The sequence below is a fragment of the Cariama cristata genome, unplaced genomic scaffold (assembly GCF_000690535.1).
Source record: "Cariama cristata isolate BGI_N322 unplaced genomic scaffold, ASM69053v1 scaffold242, whole genome shotgun sequence".
Taxonomy (NCBI): domain Eukaryota; kingdom Metazoa; phylum Chordata; class Aves; order Cariamiformes; family Cariamidae; genus Cariama; species Cariama cristata.
In genome coordinates this window covers 42,079-69,524 of record NW_009601880.1, presented here as the reverse complement: position 1 = coordinate 69,524, position 27,446 = coordinate 42,079, and the positions used below count along the sequence as shown (strand labels likewise).

The following is a 27,446-nucleotide window of genomic DNA, read 5'->3' as shown; positions in this document are numbered from 1 at the left end:
AGCACTGCGTTGGCAAACAAGGTACAACCAAGCAGCCGCCCGCTGTTGGGGCTGCCGACCTCGCTCGGCGTGTGCTTAGCGTGCAGAGCCCAGCTGCGATACTGCAGTGCCGGTGAGCCTGATACCATGTCTACACACACACAGAGACCCTCCCGTGACAGTAAACAAGGCTTCCGTGGCCAAACAGGCCCTGCACGTTCAGCAAGTTTGTCCTTGGGTGACCATCCAGCCTCCAGCTCCTAGGCAGACTGGGTTTGCAGTCAATCAGATCATTACCCAAGCGTTCATTAACAGTGCTCTCCTAAGCATAAAATTGACTTTTCCCCTCTGACTATTTAGAAAGCAGTATAATCTTCCCTTTAAGTAACACAAGGTATTTACCTGCACAGGAGCCCACCATGTTGGACTTGCTGGAGCGAGTCCAGAGGAGGCCACAAAGATGGTCAGAGTGCTGGAGCACCTCTCTGTCCTCTGAAGACAGGCTGAGAGAGTTGGGGTTGTTCAGCCTGGAGAAGAGAAGGCTCCGAGGAGACCTCATTGTGGCTTTTCGGTATATAAAGGAGGCTTATAAGAAAGACAGAGAGAGACTTTTTACCAGGGCCTGAGGACAAAGGGTAACAGTTTTGAACTGAAAGAGGGTAGGGTTTAGATTGGGTATAAGGAAGAAATTTTTTTGTGATGAGGGTGGTGAGACAGAACAGGTTGCCCAGAGAAGTTGTGGATGCCCCATTGTTGGAAGTGTTCGAGGCCAGGTTGGATGGGGCTTTGAGCAACCAGGTCTAGTGAAAGATGTCCATGGCAGGGAGAGTTGGCCTAGAAGACCTTTAAAGGTCCCTTCTGACTCAACCCATTCTGTGAGTCTGATGAAGTGAGGAGGCTGCCATCTGCCAGGGCAAACTCCCATCAACTTTTAACTCTGTTTTACGATGGCAAAACCTTAATGTGCCCAACCTCGTAATTCATAGTGGAAGGGTGTGAAGTTTTGGCTGCTTTCAAAAAATTACAAAATTTAAATTAAGAAGAGAGAAGCGTGCTGTAGCTTGGAGGTGGAAGTCTGGCTCATTCTACCTGCCAGCTATTTACACTAGTTGCTGTTGGAATCTTTATGGGGTAATGAATACCCAAAAAAAAGGAGGGGAAAAAAAGTAGATAAGGAATTTTAGAAGTGACTGCAGACCTACCTAAGTTGTTAAAGAAGTACAGCCAGTCTTCTCTTCCAACAAAAGTCTTTCATCTAGCCCAGAAACATACTCTGGAGGGTGTTTCTTATTTTGGACTTCCACAGCTATTACGGCAGTAGGAAGGGCCCCAGGACAGGTGCTGGGAGCCATATGCTTGCTTTATCAACAGGCTGGAGAGAGGCAAAAAAACCCCAAAACTTTAAAACTGCCACACAATTAAATCATCCACGCTGACTCCATCTAGGTGGGTGGATAACAGCTGGCTGCAGGAAACAAGCATGCTGAATGTAACAGGAGCAGGATCCGACGAGGGAAAAAACCAAACTCCTACTATTATTCCAAGTGCAATCCTCAGAATAAACTCTTGACACATAAAATACAGAAATTAAAATCATGGGCCACTGAAGTAACTGCTTTGCTGTTACAGCTGCGTATTTTTCCTGGACTGTTTAGGCAGTCTGTGTGGTCTTCCATGATCACCTCTGCCTTGAACTTGAGTACCAGAGCTTCAGCAGCCTGAACAGAGAGCAGCCCTCACCATGGCAGGGCAATAGTTTGATTTGATTTTTAGAAGACAACAGAGATTCTGAAGAATGAGACAAGCCCACGAAGGATTTTTTCCAATCTATGGTTCAGCTGGGTCTCAGGCTGATCTGACCTTTCTGCAAGGTTGTCCCTGGATTTGTTGACAGCAGTCAGGGCTGCAGAGGAGCCAGAGGCACCTAAGCAGTTCAAGACTTTGCCCCCAAAATGCCAGCCTATGCTATTAAGTCATGGAAGCCTGCCCAGGGCTTGCGTCCAAGAGCATCCCAAACCCAGCTAACCATGGGGCACTGCCCCACGGTGTCCTAGCAGGCCCTTTCCAACTGAAAGAAGAGCCTGTAATAGCACTGATCTGTCTGAAAACTTGGCCAAAAAAAAAGGAAAGAAAAAAAAATGTTTGTGGCAGCAGAGGTCACGCAGGCACGTCAGCCTGAGCAGTGCGAAGACGCCAGCAGCAGCAGCAGCGCTACCAGAGCCCTTGGGCAGGGCCTGTGGTCACCTCTACTGGTCACCAAACCACAGCCAAGCTTTCCTGCAAGATATACATAGCCTTTACTGCTCTTCATGTAAGGAAATAATTATGAAAAGCCTTAATTAAACAAAATCTTCTTTTTTGTCAATCCTTAACCCTCCCTCCCCCTCCTCCACTGAGCACCTTGCAGGTTTTGCTTTCATTTTTAAGTGAAGTGATCCAGCTCTCCTTGGAGGCAGGAGAGCTCTTGGCTTCAGCAGCCTTTGCCATGGTCATTAGTTATTATTGCTGTGCTTCAAAGGCTGGATAGACCTCAGAGAGCACAGGTCCATCTCACCACTCACAGTTTAACCCATGGGAATGTTGCCAAAACAAAGGATAAAGGGAAACAAGATTAAAAAGCAAACAAGGGCATTCAGGAAGAAAGGCTGCACTGACACTGCTTCAAGGCCCCCCCTCTTGCCCCCACCCATTTTAACAGCCCATCCTGTCAGTAAACATTAAATGCAATCGAAAATCACTAAAAATCCATAATGGGTCATTTTCCCACTTGAGATTTGCAGGAGCAGATTGAACTGTCTGTCCTGGGATGGTTTTTAATGAACAGTACGGCTTGCCTGCAAGTGGTTTGGGTTCCCTCTCCATTCTCCGTGAACATGTGAAGTATCTAATGGAGAGCGTAATTGAGGTTGAGGTACATACTGTTGTTGTTATCCAAGTGAAAAAAGGAAAGTGTTTTAAGATACAGAAAAATGCTTTTATGGCCCTAAAATAAATCCTCCTGTTGTGTAGCATCACCAAAACAAGTTCCTTTCCACAGGGAGGACTGCCAAGGTGAAGCAAGTGCCTTTCTGCAGAGAAGACTTAATCCAATATACACACCATCAACATCGACAAAATCTCTATCAAGGTGCAAAGTTTCTGCACCAGGGCATATGAAAAAAAACCCAAATGCCTGACCCACAACAACATCAAGTAGCTTGGGGACAGTCTTACTGTGACTCATGGGCTCATGATGGTTCCTGTCCCCAGCTCACTCCTGGAGCCCAAAACACCACCATGATGCTGCCCGCCTTAAGTCCTGAAGGCTGCAGGAGACCAGGTCACATCCTCTTGGTTTGCAACGAGTTGGAAGAAACCTCTCCCAGTCATCAGAGATGGTGGAAAGGAGACTCTCACACAGGAGGGGTGGAAAGGAGACTCCCACACAGGAGGGACAGGCAGAGCCTGTACTTACCAGGTTGGGAAATGGAGACTCCCACGATGGTGAAGGCTGAGAGCTGGTGACTTTCTGGCACCAGGAGGACGGCTCCTGCTTCACCTGCAGATCTGCATCTACAGAACAGGGCCAGTGCCCTGGCAGCCATGTCCCGTGAAGCCCCCGCACCTGCCAAGCCTGGGCCGTGCAGCAGCACTGACGGCAGTGGGCAACTCCCCGCTGCCAGCCCGACCTGTCATCTAGGGAGGGTGGCAGCTTCTGGGGACTTGGATCTGGGACGTCACGGAGACACTGCTGAGGCCTGGCCGGTCAAGTGACAAAGTGGTGGTCCAGGTTTGGCAAACAAAGGGTGCAGGCTGATGTGGTCAGGATAGACCTCAGAGGTGACAAAACAGGGGCTCACCCCACGTGAGCCCAAATAAGCAAAGTGCTGAGACAACAGCCCTGTGGGGAGCTCTCCTAGCGCTTCTGGGAGATCAGGGCGGCTCCCTGAAGGGGCTGTACGCTAACGCACGCAGCCTGGGGAGCAAACGGGAGGAATGAGAGGCCTGCATGCAGCTGCAGGGCTGCCATCTCACTGGGATCAGAGTTGTGGTGGGACAACTTACACAACTGGTGCACGGCCATGGCTGGAAATGGGCTCTTCAGGTAGGACTGGACAGGATGGCGAGGAGGGGAAGCTGCCCTTTATGCGGGAAGGTGTGGATGCCTTGGGATGACTGGTGACCCAGCCGAGAGCTCATGGGTTGGGAATAGAGGGCAGATCAACGTGGGTGACATTGTGGTGACTGTCTGCTACAAGACCCCCTGATCACAAGGCAGTAGATGAGGCCCCTGGCGGCCTTGAACCACCCTGAGATCTGCAATACAGGAGGTTTCTGTAGTACCCTGGTAACTTCCTGAGACAGTCAGTCAAGGAGCTGGTGAGGGGAAATGCTCAGCTAGATCTCATACCTACAAAGAACAACTGGTCAGGAACATGAAGGTTGGGGGCAGCTTTGGCCGGAGTTACCACAAGACGGTAAAGTTTAGGAGCTGAGGGGACAGAGGAAAAGCAAAGAGCAAGATCACAACCATTGACTTTAGGAGGGCAGACTTCGGCCCCTTCAGGGACCTGCTTGGAAGAATCCCATGGGATGCAGCCCTGGAAAGGAGTCCAGGAGACCTGGTTGTTTTCAAGGATCACCTGCTCCAACCTCAGTCCTTCCTTTCTACTCAGCACTGTACAGGGCTCGGGGGGAACCTTATCCACGTGGATCAGTATCTGAAATGGGAGGAGAGGGACTGGTGTCAAAGAAGATGGAGTCAGAATTTTCTCAATGGTGCCCAGAGACAATGGGCACAAACTGTAATACAGGGAATTCCATTTAAACGTACCAGATTACTTTTTTCACTGTGAGTGTGGTCAAACACTGGAACAGGCTGCCCAGGGAGGTTGTAGAGTCTCTGTCCCTGGAGATACTCCAAACCCAACTGGACACTTCCTGAGCAACCAGCTCCAGCTGACATTTATGACAATTACAACATTTTTGATCAAAAGAGTTATATCCACAAATTGACTTTCCACATCCAGAATATTCTTACAACTCTATTCAATGGTCCCTAATCCTGAAGGCACGTAAACCTTTTGACAGTTTCCCTCAGTGCTTTTCCACAGGCACCACAGGACAGCTACACAAGTACCAAAGACCCCAGGCTGCTAGGATGCCCCACACTGAAGTACTCACAGGATTCCCAAACAAGGTTGTTTTTCCTGAGTGTCTAGTTTGTTGTCCAGTCTAGCAGATACATTTTCTCACTTACTGGATACAAAACCAAATCATGCTACAGTGCTACATTCAACAGCCTTCCAGTTAGAATGCCGTCAAAGAGACAGACTGCAATCTATAGATGGCCTGACATGGAGAACAAGTGATGCTTATCCAGGCTAACACTCCTCCAGAGTATTAAGGCATCCACCATCTTCCTAACCCAAAAAACATCCAGTACATACAAATACACACATACAAGGTTACCCTCCAAATCAGGTACAGCTAGGGCCTAGGCTGCCTTTGTTTTCCCATCGCCTAGAAAGTGAAAGACCTAGTACCACCATCTTCATCACCTCCCCTGCCCTCAAGGGTTTAGTATTTAGTATTTAGAAGAGGGTCAAAACAGAAAGTCCTCCCTAGACAGAAGCAGTGTTTGAACTGTCTCCTTGACATTCTCCAGTAGAACAGAAAACACGTCCACCACTGTACCCAACTTCATTTCATGAACAAGAGCCCCTGAATGAGGTGGCAATCCTTATGTGTATTTACACGCACATGCCCTATCCAAAACAAAACCACGCAGTGAAAGCCTGTATTATGGTACCATCTCTCTACTGTCACAGACACGTAAGGCTACACCTGAAACATATTTTCAGTGACTGACACCAAAATGCTGAATGTTTTTCAGCATTCTCAGGAGGTACAATGAATTAGAATCCAGAGGAATCACAAAAGGAGAGTCAAGCATTGTTTTTTCCTATTTCCTAAAAACAACGTTTAGTTTCCAAAGGCAACACCCTTACTTTTTTAATTTTTCACAAGAATGAGTTCTTCCTTCCCTATGTAACAAGCCCAAAGATACCCCTATCTTATGGAAAGGGAGGCTGTTACTCCGTGGGAAACCTCTGTATCACAGAGATAGGGTAGGACTAGAAATTCTTATCCAAATGGAAATCAGAAAGGAGTAATTGCATCGCCCCGCCTTTTGGCACCAAACCTTAATGGGGAGTCTTAATTTCTTTTAGCTTTCTACTCCTTGGAGAAAGAAGCTCCTTCCACAAAAATCTGAAGAACTCTCAGATCTCCTCTTGCAGTAAGCAGTTAAGACATCCATAATTAGTTAACATGACTGTTAGGCCTAGCAGTCTGGATGTAGATAACGTTATTTACTTAAGGCTTTTTTTGAGAAGTAAAAGTAAAAACAAGGGTAGAAGAAATACATTACCATGGGTATGACTAAATGTATGTTGCCCTGAGCAAACTCTATTTTCTCAACCAACAGCTGTACAAATCACTGCAGAGTTTAACCACACACTTCACTATGCACATACACAGAAAAAAAATACATTTAAAAAACTCCAGAACTTATTTTTCTACAGGCGCAGTTATTAGCCTAATTGTGCTTTGTTAACAAACTCAGCCTCTAATTCAAGAGGGAGGAAAAAAAAAAAAAAAGATGACACAACTTCCTCTCTCCCAGGCTTCCAGCTCCTCTGCATCCAAGCTTCCAGGCTACAGCTCAAGGCAGCCAATTTAACATCAGAACTTGGTACAACCCAGACAAAATTTCAAGTTCCTCTTAAAAAAGGGGTCCTTTCTCTATCCAGCTTCACCCAATCACTATTCTTTCTTGTTGTCAATTAAATTAGCAGTTTAACTGGCACGTTCACTCACTTCCAATGGGGTCTTTACTGAGGAAACACTCTACCTTGACAATCAGCGTTTTCCCGTCAGCCGCACTTGAGTGACACATTTCTGTGACCTGTTGCACTCCAAAAAGACAGAGCCTACTCTCCAGTGTCTCGCCATCTCTCCAAAATTACAGTGCTACTGAGGTGACAAAAATCAAAACAACTATAAAGCTACTCAACCACCTCTGCTTTACTGAAGTCCTACTTCATGTGTGACAAACCAAAAATTTTCAGAAGCCAGAAATTATTTTCAAAGAGCTATTCCAGACAGTTTTTTAAAAAGTGTAAATTCCCTAGTCAAAAATACTGCAGCATGCTACTTTTTCAGTGAGGCTAGAATGCTTATGGTAGTTAAAAAACCCCTACCTCTTTACATCTTTGAGCACATCCTTTGTAAAATCACCTCATTCTAAACATACCAGTACTTGAAAAAATCCATCTTTGCAAGTTGGCCCAGTACCTAATTACCTTTAGTGCTAAAATAAATCCACATTTCTAGTATGAATCCATCTAGCTTCATCTTCTCACTGCTTTAGTATTCCATCTCTGTTAAATTTAAGTACCTCATTACTAAGTATTTCACATGTAGCTATTTGCTAACTGGAATTAAATCACTCCTCAATCACCAAGTTAAACATGTTGAGCTCCTACAAAACCTTACTGTGTGTTTTTTCCAGTATCTCACTCATTCCTATAGCTCTTCCCTGAGCCTTCTCCAGCCTTTTCAGTCTCTCCTGAACTAGATAGTTTTCCAGGATTGGTTACACTAATGCAAACAGAGACAAGATCTATGTATTTTAACTGCATGACAATCTTTGATCAAACGACTTCCTTTAGCGAAGCACCCACTATGAATGGCTGTGTATGTACATCCCAGTAACGGATGTACTTTCCCAGCTTTCACTCACTTTTTCCTTGCATTTAGGTTCTGGAAACACATTGCAGGAACTATGGTTATTTCCTGCCAATTGTGTAGCTTCAACTTTGTGTTTGCATGCCTGTATTTTGCAAAGCAAGCCAGGCTGTTTTACAACTGCAACTGATTTATACTTCTACTACTCATCTGTCATCTTCAAGCTGCTTGGATTTTACCTCAAGTAACAGATGAAGGTATCAACCCATTACTACGAGTAAGGCCAAGAGCTAGTTTGCTAAGCTTCAGTGGTCTTTGCTTGCAACTGCGATGTCAGCCAACATCTCTAATCCATTCAATTTCTTGTGTTTATTTTGTATTACTCCAGGCTTATGTTTAAATACTGTGAAGATATTGAGACTCTTCCCTTGGGCCAGTATCTGGCCCTTCCCAAGAGCTGATTTGTCAGGAAGCTATAAATCATTTCCCTGACAGCACCCCGCTCCCTAGAAGCAGCAGGTCACTACTTGTTGCGCCCTACCCGCAGTGTATGCAGCCAAGGGCTCCCCTTACACAGCCCTCCAGTCTCTGAAGAGTCCACTTCCAGAGCCATGAATTACTAGAAAACATAATGCTCAAGTCAAGGAAGATCTTTCAGTCACAAAGCAGGGACACAAGGCAAAATTACTTTGTTAGCTCTCTGCTCTCAACACTTTTCAGACTGCTTGTCTTGGCTTTGAGGAAGACATAGGCAGTGAATTAAATAAAGCACAAAGTGTGGCTTACGTGGAAGCACGTTCCCACGACCGTAACTAACCAGGCGAGGCCTAGGTTCACGGGGATGGTGAAAAAGTTACCTGTGGTCCAAGTTGCATCACATCTTTTCAGGGCAAGCTACATGCTTTTGTGAAAGTAATTCTTGAGAAGAGAATGCCCTCCCACGCAACGACAGCCCAAAACTGCAGCAGCCAAATCCATTTAGAGGACAAGGTGGTCACGAAGCTTTTCCTATCAAGCCCTACAACCTGATGGTGAAATGGCTGAAACCAAGCTGCTTCTGACTGAAGGACACCAAGCATTTTCTCAGCACCCTTTGAGGGTCCAGACTTTCAGCACTTTCAGTTAACTTTCAGTTAATGTTTTTAACATAGTCACATCAAAACCTTGTAATCTGTGGGACACTGAAAACGTACATTTCCACGTACTGATAATAAGCATTAAACCATTCTTGATGATTATTGCCATAGTGCTCTTCAGTAAACACTGACTTTGGAGGATTTACATGTACTTAAATATTATTCTTCTTTCTTCCTCCCTCCCTCTTGCCCCCCATCTGGAAAGAATTATTATGCAAGTCAAATGACAATCATTTGACTCATACAAAACAACATGAAACCAAGACTGTCAGTAGATTTATACCACATCCTTCAGGGGTTTAGTTTGGTTTCACATAGTGAAACATCTAATGGCTTTCATAATTTCCAACAGATAACTTGAAATTAGCCATACCACAAACACAGCAGCGGATACACAGTTTCCAATAATGCTTAACTGATTTTTTTTTTTCTATGCTCTGAAGAAAGAAAAAAACTCATTATACACAGAAATAAAATATGCTATTTTTAAGCATATTTAAACATTCACTGATTTTTAGATTTTTTCCCCCTTCCTAGAACAGCATTATGCAAAAATCAATAGATACGACATTATCTTGTTCTAGAAGACACAGTACACTAGTCATAAAGATACATGGTTGACATTATTCTAGATGTAAATTTGGAACAATATTAAACTTTAATCTCATTCTATGGTGTTTAATACACAGTTTCCAAAACAAATAAATGAACCACTGCTTTTGTGTGTCGTCCCCACCACTTTTTTTTTTTTTAACTATAATTTTTATTTAAATAAGACACAGGAATTTCTATACCGAAAAAAATACAAAACAAAAGCCACACATTTCCTTGTGTAAAGCAATATTGTGTGATAACTTGAATACTGTTCAGCGCAGTGGCTAGAAATAACAGTACAACTATGTACAAAACTTTAAACAATATTTGACAAATTTCTACAGCTGGATGTAGAATACAATTGAGATAAACAACTGCTGGGAAATTTACATGGCAAAGCATTAGCTTTAACACATTTGGTTCAAAGCCTTCAAATCTGCTAAGAACAAATGTGCAATTGAATTAATATTTAGTTTCTCGTGGAAAAAAATTAAAAAGAACACGTAATGGCATTCCAAATATTGTACAGAGTTCATCACTGATCTAAAAACCACTCATCATATCCCCCGGTAACCTAACACCAATAACTGAGACTACGATTTCTTATCTGGACATAACCAGAGCATAAAAAGGTCATCATAACCGCACTGTTAAACTAGAAAGAAAAATATTAAAAGGAATCGATACTTACAACACGAGTATTTTCTCCCCTTTATCTTCAGTCTATAAAATATATAGTGTTTTCACCTAGGCCTGAGGTTAGTAGGGTTAAAGATGGCTGTTGTGTTTCGAGAAGGTTTTTCACATGCAAATGGTTAGAGATAGACCTCTCCTTCTACATTTTCTGCAAGGGGAGTCAAAAAACAGTGACTGATTTATAGGCTGCAAATTCCACCTTGTAAGACAGTATTAACAAAAAACTCAGTAATAAAAAGAAAAGATGCTTTATCTCCAAAGAAAGCACATATGTAGTGAGTAGTTATTGGTGGCTTACTCTCACCCCCCTCCAATCTCATCTTCAGAAGAGGAAAAAAACATAATGGAGCAAGTTTAAATGCTCAGTAGCTGCAGGCTACTAGTCTCTTCAATTTCTGGAAAAGGTGAACCTTATTCTCTTAGGAGCAGACAGCATAAATGTAGTTCCACTGAGCTGAAAGCAATGCAGCAAGAACATCAAGTTTATTTTGCCTTTGGGGTCCTCTTTGTATCACAGGAAATTATCTCTGAAAGCAATGCTCCTCTTGTTCCAGTACAACAGGAGAGCACCACTAACCCGTTCTTGCCGTGTACTATTTTGAGAAAGTGTCCAGCCTGCAAAACCAGGATTATTTTACAAGGATTTTTTTTTTATTATTATTATTCACACTCAAGGAGGGGGGAAAACACACTTTTACATACACAACTTAAGTAACTGAAAGTTATGGGAGAAGCTTTAATTAAGTAACATGAACTTAAAACTACTGTTTTCCCCACCCCTCTTAGAACACCCACTTGCTACTTTTGGACTTTAATCCAAACACAATTACTCACTACATAAATAAAATGCTGCTCATCTAACACTGCTTGACAAAATCTGAATACTTATTTCCAACCAGCAAATGAATGAACATTTCCAAAAGAGAAACTAAACATTAATTTGACTTTTAGACGGTAACAGTAGCATTTCACATCCTTAACTGCCAACAAAAACATGAGAGGAAATCCCCATCACCCCCTGTGAAACCTGAAAGAATTTCTGTCCTTGAACAAAAACATTCTTGTCTTTCAAAATCCTCTCACACACAACGTGGAATGTTTCTCATGTACAGCCTAGTAACTGAACACTTTATTTGCAACAGCTTAACAGTCATTAACTGAGAAACACCTGAAACCTTTAAATGCCACATTTTTACATATATTGAAATGACAGTAAATGCAACAGTTGTTTTACTTGTAAGCACATGACAAAGTGATATACATCACAGATTTGCTGGTTCTCCTCATGTTCACCCATGTCCAGGGTCATTGTTCACCTGGATCTGAATGCACTTATTCCAAGAAAGTGGAATGTAATGAGGAAATATTAATGCATAAAACAAGGAAAGGCAAAAGAGTGATGTTCCCTCTTTAGCTTTGTAGCTGTAAAATATTTTATATCCCAATATGATATACATTCCAAGTTACCTGAGTTTACACTTCGAGAGAAGTACCTGAAGCTAGGCCATAGGGTGGGCACTGTGCAACTGTTGTGGCCATTTTTTTTTTTTTTTTTTTTGCATTGTGTGTATTACAGAAGTTAGAAACATAAACACCTGGATCAATTGTAAACATAATCCTGAAGTACAGTATTTTCCATAGGACACAACACAGCAAGACATTTTCTATTCAGACAGGCAACTTTTTTTTTTATATATATATATAGAGCTTATTTATACTGTAGAATTTGAAACAGAACACAGGACACAGTACTAATCTTGTCAAACATATTATGAAATGCATAGTCTCCACTTAAAACGCTTAATGATATATGGATTCTGCAGGCATTACTGCTTTCTCACCAAAAATGCTGAATATGAATTCTGTCCCTGACAAGAACAGCGTTGAGATATTTTTTCAAATGCTGCTAAGTATTCAGTGTTGTTCTGAAAGGTTGCCACCTCATGCAGATGTATCTGAACTATCATCTCCTCAATCCTTGTTTCAGGGTAGAGGCCTGCTCCACCTTGGTCTAGATTAATACGTAGCTCTGAGGAGAGGAATGGTCTTCAGTCTGAATTTCTTGCAAAAGTGGCTGCTGCTGTGGGGACGGTTGCTGTACTGGGACCTCTGTAGAGTCCATTGTGCTGGTGTCATCTGACAGAGATGAGAAAGAGACCCGAGACGAAAGCTGCTCAACAGTCAGGGTGCTCAAAGCTGTGCTTTGACCAGAGTTCGGAGAGTTCTTCAGCGTCAGGTCTGAAGCAGGAAGGAGAGGGCCCAGAAGCTTTACAGGACAGAAAGCTGATCCGGTTGGGATGAAATTAACCTTGTTTTTGTCAGGACATGAAAAGAGAGGGGCTGAGACAGGCTGACGAGACCTACAACAAGAAAAAAGATTATATACCTGGCCAACCAAGATGTCTTATACATCATGAACTTTGTGGTTCTACACATTGCTAAAATGTGAATGACAAGGAATGGGATTAATTGGACAGAGGGGCAAACATCTTCCATATTGGTAGTCAGCTAACTGATCCACAGCATTAAAAATAGTACTGTCACAAAAATGACTTGATAATTACTGGATAAACATGCAACTTCCAGCAAGAAAAATCTGCAGTACATACGCACATGACAAAATGCTGCTGTAATTTAGAATGGCACAAATTCTTCTTTAATAAAAACAATGCGGCAAGAACACATTTAGTCATATCAAAATCTCTTTGAGAACCTCTATGAAATAGACCTCTCCTTTCCCATACTCTGTAATTTGTCTGGAGGCTTCCTCCACAACCCAACATTGCTCCTTCACCATCCAGCAGGCAATGAATGCTGTTAGAGCAAGAAGCGTTCCCTCCTTAATTCTTTCATCCACAGGAGCTAAGCATGCAACCTCGACAGCATGTGCTCAAATACTGCTGGGTCTAGGGGAAAAAGACATGATGTCCAAGAGTTTAATTTCTGATTTCTTGCTCAGCAAAAACATTGAGCAAAGCCTATGCGATAAGTATACTACTGTCTACAAACACTTTACATACATTTAATTCCATTTTATATGTTTTATACATATCAAAGTGTAACCTATGCTTGAAACTGATAAACAATTATGACAAGGAGATTTTCTGCTTTAAGCCATGAACATTTAAAAAGTTAATACAAAAATATATGGAAAGAGGTTTATAAATGTTTAGGAAATTAAATGTACCTTATCTTTTCTGCTTGGATTTTTGTTGCCTTTTATAAATGCACAAAAAGAGTTCAAGCATAAAAGACTCCATTTCTTCTTCAAACCAACGTGTACACTTCAACTTCTCTTCTGTACAAACTCTAAGAATAGTTTGCTCCTGAAAAACTCATCAGCTGGAATAGTTTATTCATCTGCAGTTGAATAGGCTCAGTAAACAGGTTTACTGCTTTGCAGATACCAGCTGATATAAAAGGCATTACTTACGACATTTCCTCAAAGACCTTCACTCGCTCACATCCCTCTGGGGGCTCTCGTTTGAACATGTAGCTGTTGTTTGGTTTGGGAGATGAGGCATACTTGGGCAACGGTGAGCTACTCCCACTGTCTGAAAATTTAAAGCAGTTATATTACTAGAGATTGAGAGTGCTTTTTAATTAAATTCGATTTCCAAACAAGATGCCTTTTTTTACAATTTAGTCACTATGCCGGTTTGCTTCTACCACAATGCTTCCTTTATTGCAGGCTATTTCTAACACCCTTGTACAGCACATTTCTTCTGAATAAAAGCTTCAGTGCAGCAGTAATCTATCATATAACAACACATAACAGGAGGATATTTTTATCCAGAACACTGCAATTGGAACAAAGCAGAGCTGTGATCCTGGAAATGAATATGTTCTTTATTATTTATTTCAAAAAACATAAATGAACAAGGTAATATGCATACTACATGCAGAAGAATTATGAGTGGGAATGATAATATGCCTTCTCACTGTATAAACACAGTTATTGAAAATGCGTGTATACAGCATGTATCTTATTTTAAAACATAATTCTTCACTGGAATATTGACCTTATTAGTCTCATGAATAGTTCAGAAGTTGCAAAGAAACAAAGCATGTTTGTAACACCGGTACTGACACCTCATCACTACAATGTCCTACCTTACTTGCTTCACAATTGTGAAGTTGTTTTAGTATCCAAAATAAAACTCCCATAATTCAATTCTCTCATCACTACTAACTATATGATATAGGTATTCTTTGTAACTCTAGCTGTCTGTGTATATTTTACTACACGCACTTAGAACTAAAGGTGTGAAGATCTAGGACACAAGCCAACAGGCAGATTTCTTTGTACTCAGAAAATGTAAGACAGAAGGCTCAACTCTGGTAATGACAGAAGCATAAAAGTGTGAAAAATTAAGACTATGAAAGGGTTTACTTTAAACACTCATCTTGACAACATTATATTCAATGCATTAAGGAAATTAAGCAGGTACAAAAAATAATTACAGAAAATTAGCTTTCTGCAGTGGCTTCTACCTTTTCAAAGTGCAACATCTATCTCAGGTTAGTATTAGTGGCTCCCTGTTCCCCGCTTAGGCTTACAATTAAAAAAATGAAATGAAAAGGCAAGGTTAAAGAGAATCCCCCAACTTACAAACACACCTTATTTGGAGAGAAATAACTGCTCTTGCTTTAGCTCCTTTTGAGTCTTTCCACCGACGTGGGGTACCTCACAATTTTTAACTTGCATACTTTTGTTTATTCTGCTGTTGTTCACGTGTGCCTTTTCAGCAACAGTGGAAAACCAACCAAAGCTTCAAGCACTATGATCTAGATTCACCGAAGCATATAAAGTTGTCTTGAACAGCTTGCAAACAGTAACTACAGAAACTTTTGTATAACCATGACTCAAATACAAAGGCTAATCATTAGAGGTTTTGAAACACCTCTGTTTCCTCTTACAACAAGACACAAATCAACTCAAATGTCACGCTTCCCTTTGGAGATTTACTATGAAAGAAATGAGGAAAAAAAAACAGTTGAAGTGAACCTCAGCAGTGTATTTATTATTCAGCTCTTTCCTGCTGCGGAGTGAACACAGAACTTCTATTTACAGAATTTTAGGTGTTAACCGTATGAAGGCAGAAAAAGCTCAGAGACAATACAGATATTTGCCAAGCTGGGAGCGTGATGGTCCTGTTGGCATCTTTCCACTGTTGGCCCACACAGCTCATTCCAAACACAGAAATCATTAACAGAACCCAGACAGTTTGTTTCCTCCTTCTAATATTTAAAATTGAAGATCCAAGTTTCTATTTAAAAAATCTGAGACATAAAATGTGCTACTGTTCATTCCACCAAATAGTGGAAAACTGTGGAAAGTACATCTAAGGAAAGAATCGAACGGAATTCAAAGTTAAGTCAGTTCTTGGAAGATTCAGAGTCTTGTCTAGCCAGTTCAGTTTTCAATCAAGTTCTCAGTTTATTTAGCCCTGTCTGGTTGAAACTTTACATAGAAAGACAGCTGTTAAACAAGTAAAAAAAACCCCACTATATTGTATAATTTAACCATTCTATTTCTCACTTCACCCTCCCTGTTTTTAAAGCTTACTAAGTTGTTAGCTTTTCATTTTGACCAAACACACACCACGCTACTATTTGAAAAACACATGTGGTTATTAGGAGGCTCACATGTCCAAGCTTGGTGTTGGTTCTATACACAGAGCAGCAGTGCAAGAACGGAAGGGTACTGGGAAAATAGGCCACAAGTTAAAGTGGCAAGAGGTGAAATTTACAGCTTAACCCAGTCCGCACTTGTGTATCCTGTAAGTTCTTAACTGCTAAACTGTCATATTATTAATCCTTAACGACACTGCAATCTGTACTCTGAAACTGTGCTATTTACACATTTTTGTTACTGTCTCAGGGGCTGCAGTGCATGAGCCTTCCTGTCAGAGGACACATCTGCATCTTCCACGCTTCCACCAGTGGGGTGTGCTCGGCTGGCGTAGTTCAGCCAACTAATCCCGTTTCAGTCAGATGACAATGATTGAAGATTAACAGATGTAACCTTTACAGGGAGTTTTGTTACCATAACCACACAGCAGACAATATGGAGCCTTATTACACAGAATTTCTAAACATAAATATTCAAAATGGATATATTCTGTTATCCAGAAAATGTTTAAGACTGTAACTAAACACTAAAAATACTACTTTAAGCAGAAGACTTAATACCACAAATTTTAGTTTGCATATATTAGAGCTACAAAGGAGGCAAACTAAAAAAGAGTATGTAAAACAATTTTTTGAGTGACAAAACTTAAAGGAAACTTTGCCAGTGAGCCTTGGGATTTGTTTTGATAGGTTCAAAAATACCTTTGTTTCTTAAGACTATCCAAAGACTTCACATACAATTTTCATTTTAAAAACTATGAATCAGATGCCCAGAAGTTAAAAAGTATCTTCAGTTCATCTTCAGGAACATGTTGCTTGTAACAGCCTGCTAGCAACAGTGGGAATACACAACACTACACAAAAGTACCCACATCAAATTTCCTGAAAGACAGGTTATACTACCTATTTTTGTACAAAAAAACCCAAAATTTCATCTGCTTATAACTTAGGATGCCTTTGAACTTTACCTCTGTCACAGCTGCTAAGTACACTATGTAGCACTCCGAATTATAGTCTCATAGACCAGAGTATTGTAAAACAGATCTAGTGAAACCAGTAGCTTTAGTGCAGCAAGGCAGTCACCTTGCAACAGGCTGATATTTGAAACCAAAACCATAAAGCCAAGTGCCATTAAATACCTTCTCTCCCACCATTCCCTCTCTGTTCCACTCAATACAATTTAGTATTGCTGCTCCATTTGGAGCAGTATTGTGGGCCTTTTCTGAAATTTAGTTTTCAATTTCTTTTGAAAAATCCAATAGATTTAACAGCTTCTTGCAGAAATGTAAACCAAACAGCTGATACAGTCCAAAGAGCAGCTGTGAGGGCCTCAGGCCAAAGCACAGCTTTGCACAAGAAATAAAAGATGCTTTAGAAATGTAAAGCAGCGCTGCGTCTGTACAGAGTGCTGGCTCCTCTCACTGCTCATGTCTCTCACTCAAACTACTAACTTTCCTATTCAGCAACACACTCACGAGCATTCAGAGAGCTGATAATTATACTTTTTTAATGGTAAAGCCAAGTTATTCCTGTAGAGAGGAAAATAAAACCTCAACCTGAGAAAAGTAACAGAAAAATCTCTTAGGTTTAAAAGGTCTACCTTTGGTTATACAATGCATTTTTCAAAACTTAACAGGTTTCACAGCAAACTCGCAACAGTTTTATTCCAGCATCACAAAAACGTTTAAAATGAAGGTGCAAAAAACTCTGAGTTTTATTTTATAAAGCAGTTAACAGCCACAACAGATGTTAATAAACTGTCTCTCAAAACTTGCTATTCCTTTACAACTTCTACCTACATCCCTCATTTATCTATAATTTAACTATTTTGAAAGTAACAACTGGCCTGTGGAATCTTAATGACCTGAGAGTAAAAGGTGCCCTTCTGACTATACTTTTACAACCTCTGAACAAATTACTTTCTTTTGGAAAACCGCTACACACTTTTCTAGTCTTTACCTTGTCCTTAAAGCATCAAGTTGTGATGAGCAGTTCAAGCTTTTATGTTTCCTAAGCACAATATTAAGTACCTTACTTAAACTAATTTAAAAACGCAATTATATTCACTTTACAAAGCTGGCTGTTTATTACTGTCACCTATACGCTACTACTAAAGCAGACTTTTGATACAAACCTAGCATTAAAGCCAGTTTTAAAACCAAAATCCACAAATAAGTATCTACACATTGTGAAGTTCAGCAATAAATTTTACTCCAATTAGCTGTTCAAAAAATCCAAGACAGGAGAGAGAAACCCTTGAAAAGCATTAAGAAGGTTAGATGCACTATTTCAAACTGTCTTCATTCGCCACTGCCAATAAAGTACCACTGAAAATTCCAATTAATGTGACAACTGAGTACTAACTGCAAAAGGAATTATTAAGTTCCTTGCTTTTTAACTTAAATTTGTTAAGTAAGTTAAACAAATTTACCTGTCAAGATGTTTCCTTGTGTGCTAATACTTCGGTGGATGTCTCTATAGTGATTCAGTCTTTACAATACATTATGATTCACATGCATATTATAAGAAAGAAAAGGGGCGGGGGGTAGCTAATATCGCTGTTATTTTTAGAGCATGGCCAACTATCATGTTGAGCTAAGACTTTTACTTAGATGTGGTTAACATACACAAGTATACACACTCACTCCCAATTCAGGATTTGGGCAGGTGGATTTGTTTTCCACTACTTCCTTTTAAATCCAAGATGGGAAAGCAATACTTTTCAGAAACCAAGAAAAGCTAGTATTTCTCCCACTGCCTTCCCCAATCTTATTCTCAAATTACTTTAAGAGTTATTGAACAGAGAATATTTACAGAAAAAGCTTAACCTTACTTATAACCTCAACCGCTGTCTTTAGCTCGTTAGTAAATCTATGCTAAATCTTAAAAGTTTTCATTTCCTCAATGAAACTTACTACTCTCAGCTTGCATGTTTTACCCAAACCCTGCATCCCTCAAAACTGAAGTCCATGGAGCTGACCAGAAGCCCAAGAATAATTTCATTAGGAAACAGCTGTACAAAAAAAAAAAAAAAAAAAAAAAAATCAGTCTTTTTACCCTGGTGCCTATATTTTCATACTACGTGTTCTGTCAGTAACTCTTAATTACTGAAACTCCAGTTTACTCCCTCTACAAAACCAAACAATTTACAGACTTTGAAAAAATGCAGGATATTGACATATAAACACAAAAATTATTCATAAATTTGGGGGTGTTATGCAACATACACAGACAAGTAATTACTCTCCATCAGATTGTTCAAACTCATATCTGAGCTCCTCACCAAATAGCTTCAAGTGGAATGTAAGAGTTCAGAAGCATATTACTTTTAAAAGCACTCCAAAACTTCATCATCACCATTTTGATCAGCAAGTAACTCACCTATGATGAATATATAGTCTACCACAAACCTTCTTGAAACCTTTTTTAAACATAAACATGTTACAGTCTGAATTCTTCACATTAAAATCTTCATAAATAGTTAAGACTGTTTGCTGTGCTCCTCTGACGTATTTATGGAAGATGTTTGTGAAGTTTCACAAACAAGAGGGAAAAAGATATGTAAACAAACAAAACCAGCTTTAAGATAAATCCTCAATCCCTCCACAACCATCAAACAAAAACAAAAACTGATGTAATGAGTAAAATGAAGGTAGTTGTAAAAGCAGGATATCACATGCCTCCCATAGGTAAAGGCAGGCCATTCTACTCTCACCTTTATCACGGTCATAGAGTAAATCTTCTGTTGAGCAAGGACTCCCATCCTGAGATTCAGGAGGGCAAAAGGGAGAAACACATGGTGAATGACTGCTGCAGCTGCTGCTGCGCTCCTGGACAGACGGAGTCTGAGTGTCAATGCTTCGTGTACTACTACTACGATAGTGAGCAGGTAATGGGGCCCTTCGACCGTCAGGGATATCCAAAGGCTGCAAGAGAAACAAGCAATTCAGGTTACAGAGAGAACATCAAACTCCTAAGCAACGTCAGCCTGCAGCACTCATTACTTCAGTTATGAGGCAAGGCCTTAAGAACAGCAAACAAGCCATTTTTGAAAGAATCCCTTTTACACAAGAAAATAATGCAACGTACAATGGACACACCATACATCAATTATGCTGAACGCTGGCAAAACGTGCAGATGTTCCAAGCCAACTACATTCTCTTAATGCAAAGTTAACACCAGAATGAACTTCAACGCATGCCAGTATTAAGTTTTTGTATTTTTTTCCCCAATAAATACATCTGTAACTATACGCAGTAATACCATTTTCAATAAAGGTCACTGTTACTGTGAAAGAAAAACAAGTACCCTGACAGAGATCATATTTGGATAATAGGGAAAGTAGAAAATGTCAAATACAATAGCACACTATTGCTGTAACAACAGATTGAATTACAATTATAAATGAAACCATCCAAGTTTTGCTAGTACGTTGTAATTCTCTAGCACACCTCTACATTCCATCCTTCACTTCTGGATGGCAGACATCCAGGCAACGTCTGACAAAATGGCAATTAAGTAGATGATGCACAGGCTTACACAAGGTTCACAAGCTTTGTCTTGAACCAAAGCTAGTAAGCACTGCCTTCTTGTATCAGCCTGGTTGGCACTGGCCAGAATGATCTTGCAATATACTGTGTAGACCGTGTACTCCCCAGTGGAGGAGAACCTCAATCCATCCCACTCCTACCACTTTGAGGCCAGTACCAGCAATAGATGCCCAGAGCCTGGAGAGGAATCACAGGTCGGCAGGAGAGCACCACAAAGGAACCCCAGCCACTCCAGCCAGTAAGTCAGCTTCATCAGGGGCCCAACTTAAATGCCTCTGTGCAAACACACATAGCACGGGGAACAAACAAGAGGAGTTAAGAGAGTGCACACGTCTGCAGGGCTGTGATCTTAGTGGCATCGCAGAGACATGGTGTGATGGCTCCTACGACTGGAGTGTTGGAATGGAAGGGTACAGGTTCTTTTGGAAAGACAGGCAGGGCAGACGAGGAGGGGGTGTTGCCCTCTATGTCAATGACCAGCTGGAGTGCATGGAGCTCTGCCTGGGGATGGATGTGGAGCCAACTGAGAGCCTATGGGTCAGGATTAAAGTGAAGGCAAGGACAGGTGACATTATAGTGGGTGTCTGCCACAGGCCACCCAACCAGGAAGACTGAGCAGACAAGGCCCTCTATAGACAGACAAGAGCAGCCTCACGTTCACAAGCCCTGGTCCTCATGGGGGACTTCAACAACCCCGATACCTGTTGGAGGGACAACACAGTGGGGCATGACCAATCCAGGAGGTTCCTAGAATGCGTTGACGGTAACTTCCTTCTCCAAGCGATACAGGAGCCAACAAGGAGAGGTGCTGTGCTGGACCTTCCCCTCACCAACAAGGAGGAGCTGGTGGGAAATGTGAAGCTCAAGGTCAGCCCTGGCTGCAGCAACCATGAAATAATGGAGTTCAAGATCCTTAGGGCAGTGAGGAGGGCACACAGCAAGCTCAATACCCTGCACTTCAGGAGAGCAGGCTCTGGCCTCTTCAGGGATCTGCTTGGTAGAGTACCATGGGATAAAACCCTGGAGGGAAGCAGAGCCAAAGCAAGCTGGTTAATATTCAAGGACTGCCTCCTCCAAGCTCAGGAGTGAGGCATCCCAACCAAGAGGAAGTCAGGTAAAAACTCCAGGAGGACTGCGTGGATCAACAAGGAGCTCCTGGACAAGCTCAAACACAAAAACGAAGCCTACAGAGGGTGGAAGAAAGGACAGGTTGCCTGGAAGGAATATAGAGAAATTGTCTGAGCAGCTAGGAATCAGGTTAGGAGAGCTAAAGCTAAAAGCCTGAATACTATTCAATCTGGTCAGCAACATCAAAGGCAACAAGAAAAGCTTCTATCAGTATGTCGGTGATAAAAGGAAAACTAGGGAAAATGCGGGCCCTCTCCAGAAGGAAACAGGAGACCTGGTTACCCAGGACATGGAGAAGGTTGAGGTACTCAACGACTTTTTTGCCTGTCTTCACCAGCAAGTGCTCCAGCCACACCGTCCAAGTCGCAGAAGGCAAAGGCAGGGACTGAGAGAATGAAGAACCACCCACTGTAGGATAAGATCAGGTTCAAGACCATCTAAGGAACCTGAAGGTGCCCAAGTCCTTGGGACCTGATGAGATACATCATGCTAAGGCACATGGAAAATAAGGAGGTGACTGGTGAAAACCAACATGGCCTCACTAAGGGCAAATCGGGCCTGACAAATTTGGTGGCCTTCTAGGACAGGGTTATAGCACTGGTGGATATAGGAAAAGCAACTGACGTCATCTACCTGGACTTTGACACTGTCCTGCCAAACATCTTTGTCTCTAAATTGGAAGTTCATGGATTTGATGCATGGACCATTCGGTGGATAAGGAATTGGCTGGATGGTCACACTCAAAGAGTTGCAGTCAACTGCTTGTTGTCCAAGTGGAGACCAGTGACAAGTGGCGCTCCTCAGGGGTTGGTATTAGGACCAGTGCTGTTTAACATCTTTGTTGGAGACATGGAGAGAGGGATTGAGTGCACTCTCAGAAAGTCTGCCAAGGACACCAAGCTGTGTGGCGCGGTCGACACACTGGAGGGAAGGGATGCCATCCAGAGGGACCTTGACAGGCTTGAGAGGTGTGCCCACTTAAATCTCATGAAGTTCAACAAGGCCAAGTGCAAGGTCCTGCACCTGGGTCAGGGCAAATACATGCTGGGCAGAGAATGGATCGAGAGCAGCCCTGAGGAGAAAGACTTGAGGGTGCTGACTGATGAGAAGCTCAACACGACCCGGCAATGTGCGCTTGCAGCCCAGAAAGCCAACCGTATCCTGGGCTGCATCAAACGCAGCGTGACCAGCAGGTTGAGGGAGGGGACTCTCCCCCTCTACTCTACTCTGGTCAGAACCCCCCTGCAGTACGGCACTCAGCTCTGGGGCCCCCAAGACAAGAAGGACATTGAGCTGTTGGAGCGAGTCCAGGAGGCCACAAAGATGATCAGAGGGCTGGGGCACCTCTCCTCTGAAGACAGGCTGAGAGAGTTGGGGTTGTTCAGCCTGGAGAAGAGAAGGCTCTGGGGAGACCTTAGAGCAGCCTTCCAGTACCTAAAGAGGGCCTACAAGAAAGCTGGGGAGGGACTTTTTACAAGGGCATGTAGTGACAGGACAAGGGGCAATGGCTTTAAACTGGAAGAGGGAAGATTTAGATAGATATAAGGAAGAAATTCTTCATTGTTAGGATGGTGAGGCACTGGAACAGGTTGTGTCAAGAAGTTGTGGATGCCTCATCCCTGGAAGGATGTTCAAGGCCAGGTTGGATGAGGCTTTGAGCAACCTGGCCTAGTGGAAGGTGGGTTAGAACTAGATGATCTTTAACGTCCCTTCCAAACAAACCATTCTATAATTCTATGACTTGTTCATAGTAGTAGATTGGCATGCTCTACTTACTTGTCCTTCCCAGTGGAAAATTACTTTTATCATAAAGACAGTGCTGCTTTAAATGCAAGAAATCAAATGAGAATTACAGTTTTCCTTAAAAGTGAAGGGGGAAAAAATGCCTGCAAGATTTAAATATCATTTTTATTGTGACTTCAGTGAGGATTGTATCCAAGCCATAGAGAACAGCTTAAATTTACTAGCTACCAAAAATTAATGTCTTTTTCCTTCTCACTTCAAGTGAATATTTTTATTTTATCGCTTTCCTCTTCCCTGTACATTTCAAAACTGTAACAGCTTGTTTCAGAGCCCAAAATTCAACCCAACACTTCTGCTAGCAATGAGGACATGAAACCTATCAGCCAAGCACTGCATTCTCCCCTTTTCAGCAATAGTCTATCCAGAATACCACCATACATTATACAAAGAGGCAGACACAGCAGAGCAGGAAGATCCTTTTCTTTTTATGAGCCTTCCAGTTAATACCATTTCACATTTCAATTGAGAGCAAAGAAACATCCTATAAAGAGAACATTACAGTTGCTACATCAAATGCTGAAAAGTTCGGACACAGCTGTGTGGTCTGTTCCAACAGCTCAGTTCACATTGCATATGCGTTACATGACTACATGTTGCTATTGCCATCACCCTCAACAGGCCATGACTCATTCAATGCACAAGATGGACCTGAAGCATTATATCATTTTTTACACAGACAGAAGAGAGGTAACAAGATTGAAGCTGTAGAAAGAAAACAGTCTCATAATTAACATAACCAAATAAACAACTGCCAAGCAGAATAGCATTTTTATTTCCGTCTCTGCCACAAAAATTCTATGAGATACCAGGAAGTCATCTGAACCTCTCCTTTATGGTATCTTTTCTGGATGCCCAGTCTACATAGGACTGATTTGCAAGTCTTCAACATTCACAGATGCAGGAGGCTACGGGAGCTGCACTTTAAACTCCTAAAATGGCATGCAGTATCCTGAGTTACTTGAAAAATCACATTATAGAAGCCTGACGGATTTGTGTTTCTCCATCCATAAAGTGTAGGTAATATCAGCTTTCTTCTCACACAGGTGTGATAAAAAGAGAACAAAATTTCAGACACTCTCCTATTATGTTAAAGTAAAAACCTAGGAAGAAATTCAGATTTCTGACTTCAAAGCAAGGTTTAATAGTGAGCACTAGGATGCATATCTAATGAGGAGAAAACAAAAAACACCAAACAGCTGCTCATTAAGTGCACATACTACACTCTACGTAACAGGTAAAGGAAGGATTCCAGGGAAGGGAAAAAATAAACAGTAAGTGATCACATAATTAAAGACTTCAGGATAACACAGATGTTCTTCCACACTTGGAGGAACAACATAGTCTTATGTAGTCAGAAGTCTATCCCAAATCACATATTTCAACCTCCATTGAATTAAAATTTGAGGTACAAAAAGCTACCCATATTTTTAGACATGCCTCTAAATGTATATACAAGTAGAAAAAGTTAAATATTTATTACTCTTTCCAAGTAAAATAACTTTTAAAGCATAGAAAAGGCCAGCAAATATTTCAGATTACTGTGCTTCTGTATTCATCTTCCCTTAATATTGAACCCAAGTTTTGACAAGTACAAAAAACTTCAGGAAAATATCAACTAGAAGTATTCTGCTTTTTAAAAAATTTATGCATTAAACCTGATCAACATAAAAAAAATACTTTAGAAGTTACGTTCCATGAGTCATGCCCAAACTATTCTAAAAACTGAAGTCCTCACAATCTTACAACGTACCAACTAGGTTTTCGTAGAGCTGCTATTAGTTTTCATAATGCTCAATGCATGGAAAACAACTAGGAATTACTGCATTCTATATGCTGGTTTGGGTTTTTTTTTTTTGCAAGAGTGCCCAGTCACATACTAACCTTATGCCAAATGCATTCTGACAGGACACATGCCAATCCCTGTGGGACAGTGTGTTCTTGGACACGGTTACATACTACCCTCCATCTCCCTGCAAATGTATAGAAATGCTAAATTTGACAGCAGCATGCATTTCTCAATACACCATTAAAATTCACCACATCGTTTTCAGTATCAATCTTTTCACTGGAGAAAATCAAGAACATGCTACTTAGTAGCATCAGGAATGCTATTATGATATAATACACCAATGGGAGCCTTAAAAAGAATCCATTCTTCACAAGCCTTACATCTATTCGGGAGACAACTTCTTGAAAGCAAAGCATTCAATGCTTTCAATTTAAAAACTGGTCTCTAGAACAGAACACAAAGGCAGACATAGGAAAGTGCTTCTTCCTTCTAGCATCAATGAAGTCACCAATGCATTAGATAAGGTGCAAGTGCAAAAACCCATAATGTATCCTGGGAAGGAACGCTTGGAAAAAAACAGACTTTTCAGATGAAGGAGATGAAGATTTAAGTAAGGACCCTCTGCATCTGTGCAAATTAGAAAAAGTTCTATTACAGTATTAAGTTTTCCGATAGGCACATAAAACCATCTTGCTACCTATTTCCAGAAGGATTAGAAATCAAACAAGAAACACATTAATCATTTTATTTATATTGTGTGATGGTCCGTCAAATTGCTTCATTACCAATTACTTCCGTATACTTGAAAGATGGTTCCAGTAATATTTTTTCCTAATAGGAGACCTACGAACATGTCCGTGTCCTGCTACAGGGCACTTTTCATTATTTTTGCAATGTATTCTGTAAGAGGGAGCACCTCTTACCCCCAACTCCCTGCAATAAGTCCCTCATCTTATTGTACCAAAGTCTCCAATGTTTGTGTTGTGGAGTCACAATGGGACAAAGAACAAAAGCCTGTCACAACTTCACAAAAAGTTGATTCCCTCTTATAAGTAAGTTATGGTGGGAACACAGACATGCCATCATCATTTCCTGGAAAGCTAGTCAACAAGTTATAAAATAGGAAGGAAAATATATCCAGGATCTTTGAATAAACGCATTAGCAAATGAATTAAAGTTTATTAAAAGAGCTGAGGAGAAAGAGGCAATTAAGAACTGACTCAAAAAAGTCAACTTTAACTTAGTTTTATCAAAGGAAAAAGAGAACTCCTTCAGCTAACTAAGCAAGATGAATGATCTGAAAAAACATAAACATACATGGCTACACTGAAAAGAATCAAGTACTTGGAATGTTTTGATTGCTTACAAGGCAGTCCCTCTAAACTTTATGGTCAATCAGATTATTAAAGGGTAATGACATAATGACATTACTATATCATCAACTATCTTTGTGAAACACAAAAATAACAAGACTAATGTCTACAATAATTATTTTCACTTTTGTAAGTAACTGTACTTTTAAAAGTACAATTCCCAGTATTATTAAAATACTATTAATAAAAGGCAAAGAGTGTTTCAAAGAACTAACAGAACTAAGTCAGCACAAGAGAAGACAGAAGACATATTCCAAATGAATTTATACATTTTTTAAGAAGCAGGATTACAAAAATTCAAGTCAGAAAAAGGGAAAACAAAGTATGCAACATCATACCCTACAAATCCAAAAAACAAGTCTAAAAAAAAATTCAATTTATTTGTGTATCTGAAGACTAAGTAAGGAAGTATGAAACCGGGAGGAAAGTTTCCCTGGTTACCCATTTTAACTGGAAGCTAAATTAAAAAAAGTAATTCAAGTAATATCCATAAAACTATCCATAAAACTGCTTTAACCTTCAGCTTATTTTTGTCCTATATATCACCTAGTCTGATTTCAATATAGGAACTAAGAAACAGTTTGTTAAAGAAAAAATAAATCACAAGTTCATACTGAAGAGATGAGAGACTAATAGAAAAAGATTCAAGAACACTAGTCTAAAATTTTAGAAGTTAACAGAACTAAAATGCATTTTATTTTACTTGGGACAGCCCAAACATGGTTATTGAAATGAAATGGAAGAAATCAGAAAGCTACTAATGCAGTACCTAAACTTGAAAAAAGAAATTTATTTTTTTTTAAATTACATAGTGAGTTGCACCTAAATTAAAGGTAATATTCCTTCTCAGTGTTTTTAGCAGGTTGTATGTTATTCCCCAAATCTTTCCTGGCAAATGAACACAGATTCACAATAGGGCACAAAGTGCTTTACGCAGCTGGACAGATCAATTCGTATGAAAATTAAGGTTTGAACATGCACTGTTAAAACTGTGAAGTAAATGTGGAAACAGGTTAAAAGAAACCAGCTGAA

The 27,446-nt window shown here is 40.8% G+C and overlaps 1 protein-coding gene across 1 annotated transcript in view; it reads right to left on the bottom strand.

Moving 5' to 3' along the window:
• Positions 1-11,678: 11,678 nt before the first annotated feature.
• The window catches only part of GLCCI1 (glucocorticoid induced transcript 1), a 56,061-nt gene continuing 40,293 nt past the window's right edge, over positions 11,679-27,446 (bottom strand). The window contains exons 6-8 of the mRNA XM_009710606.1: positions 19,486-19,696; positions 13,570-13,690; positions 11,679-12,496 (exon numbers count right to left, since the gene is read on the bottom strand). Of these exons, the coding sequence (XP_009708908.1) occupies positions 12,148-12,496; positions 13,570-13,690; positions 19,486-19,696 (681 nt within the window). The 3' untranslated portion in view covers positions 11,679-12,147. The remainder of the gene's footprint in view (positions 12,497-13,569; positions 13,691-19,485; positions 19,697-27,446) is intronic.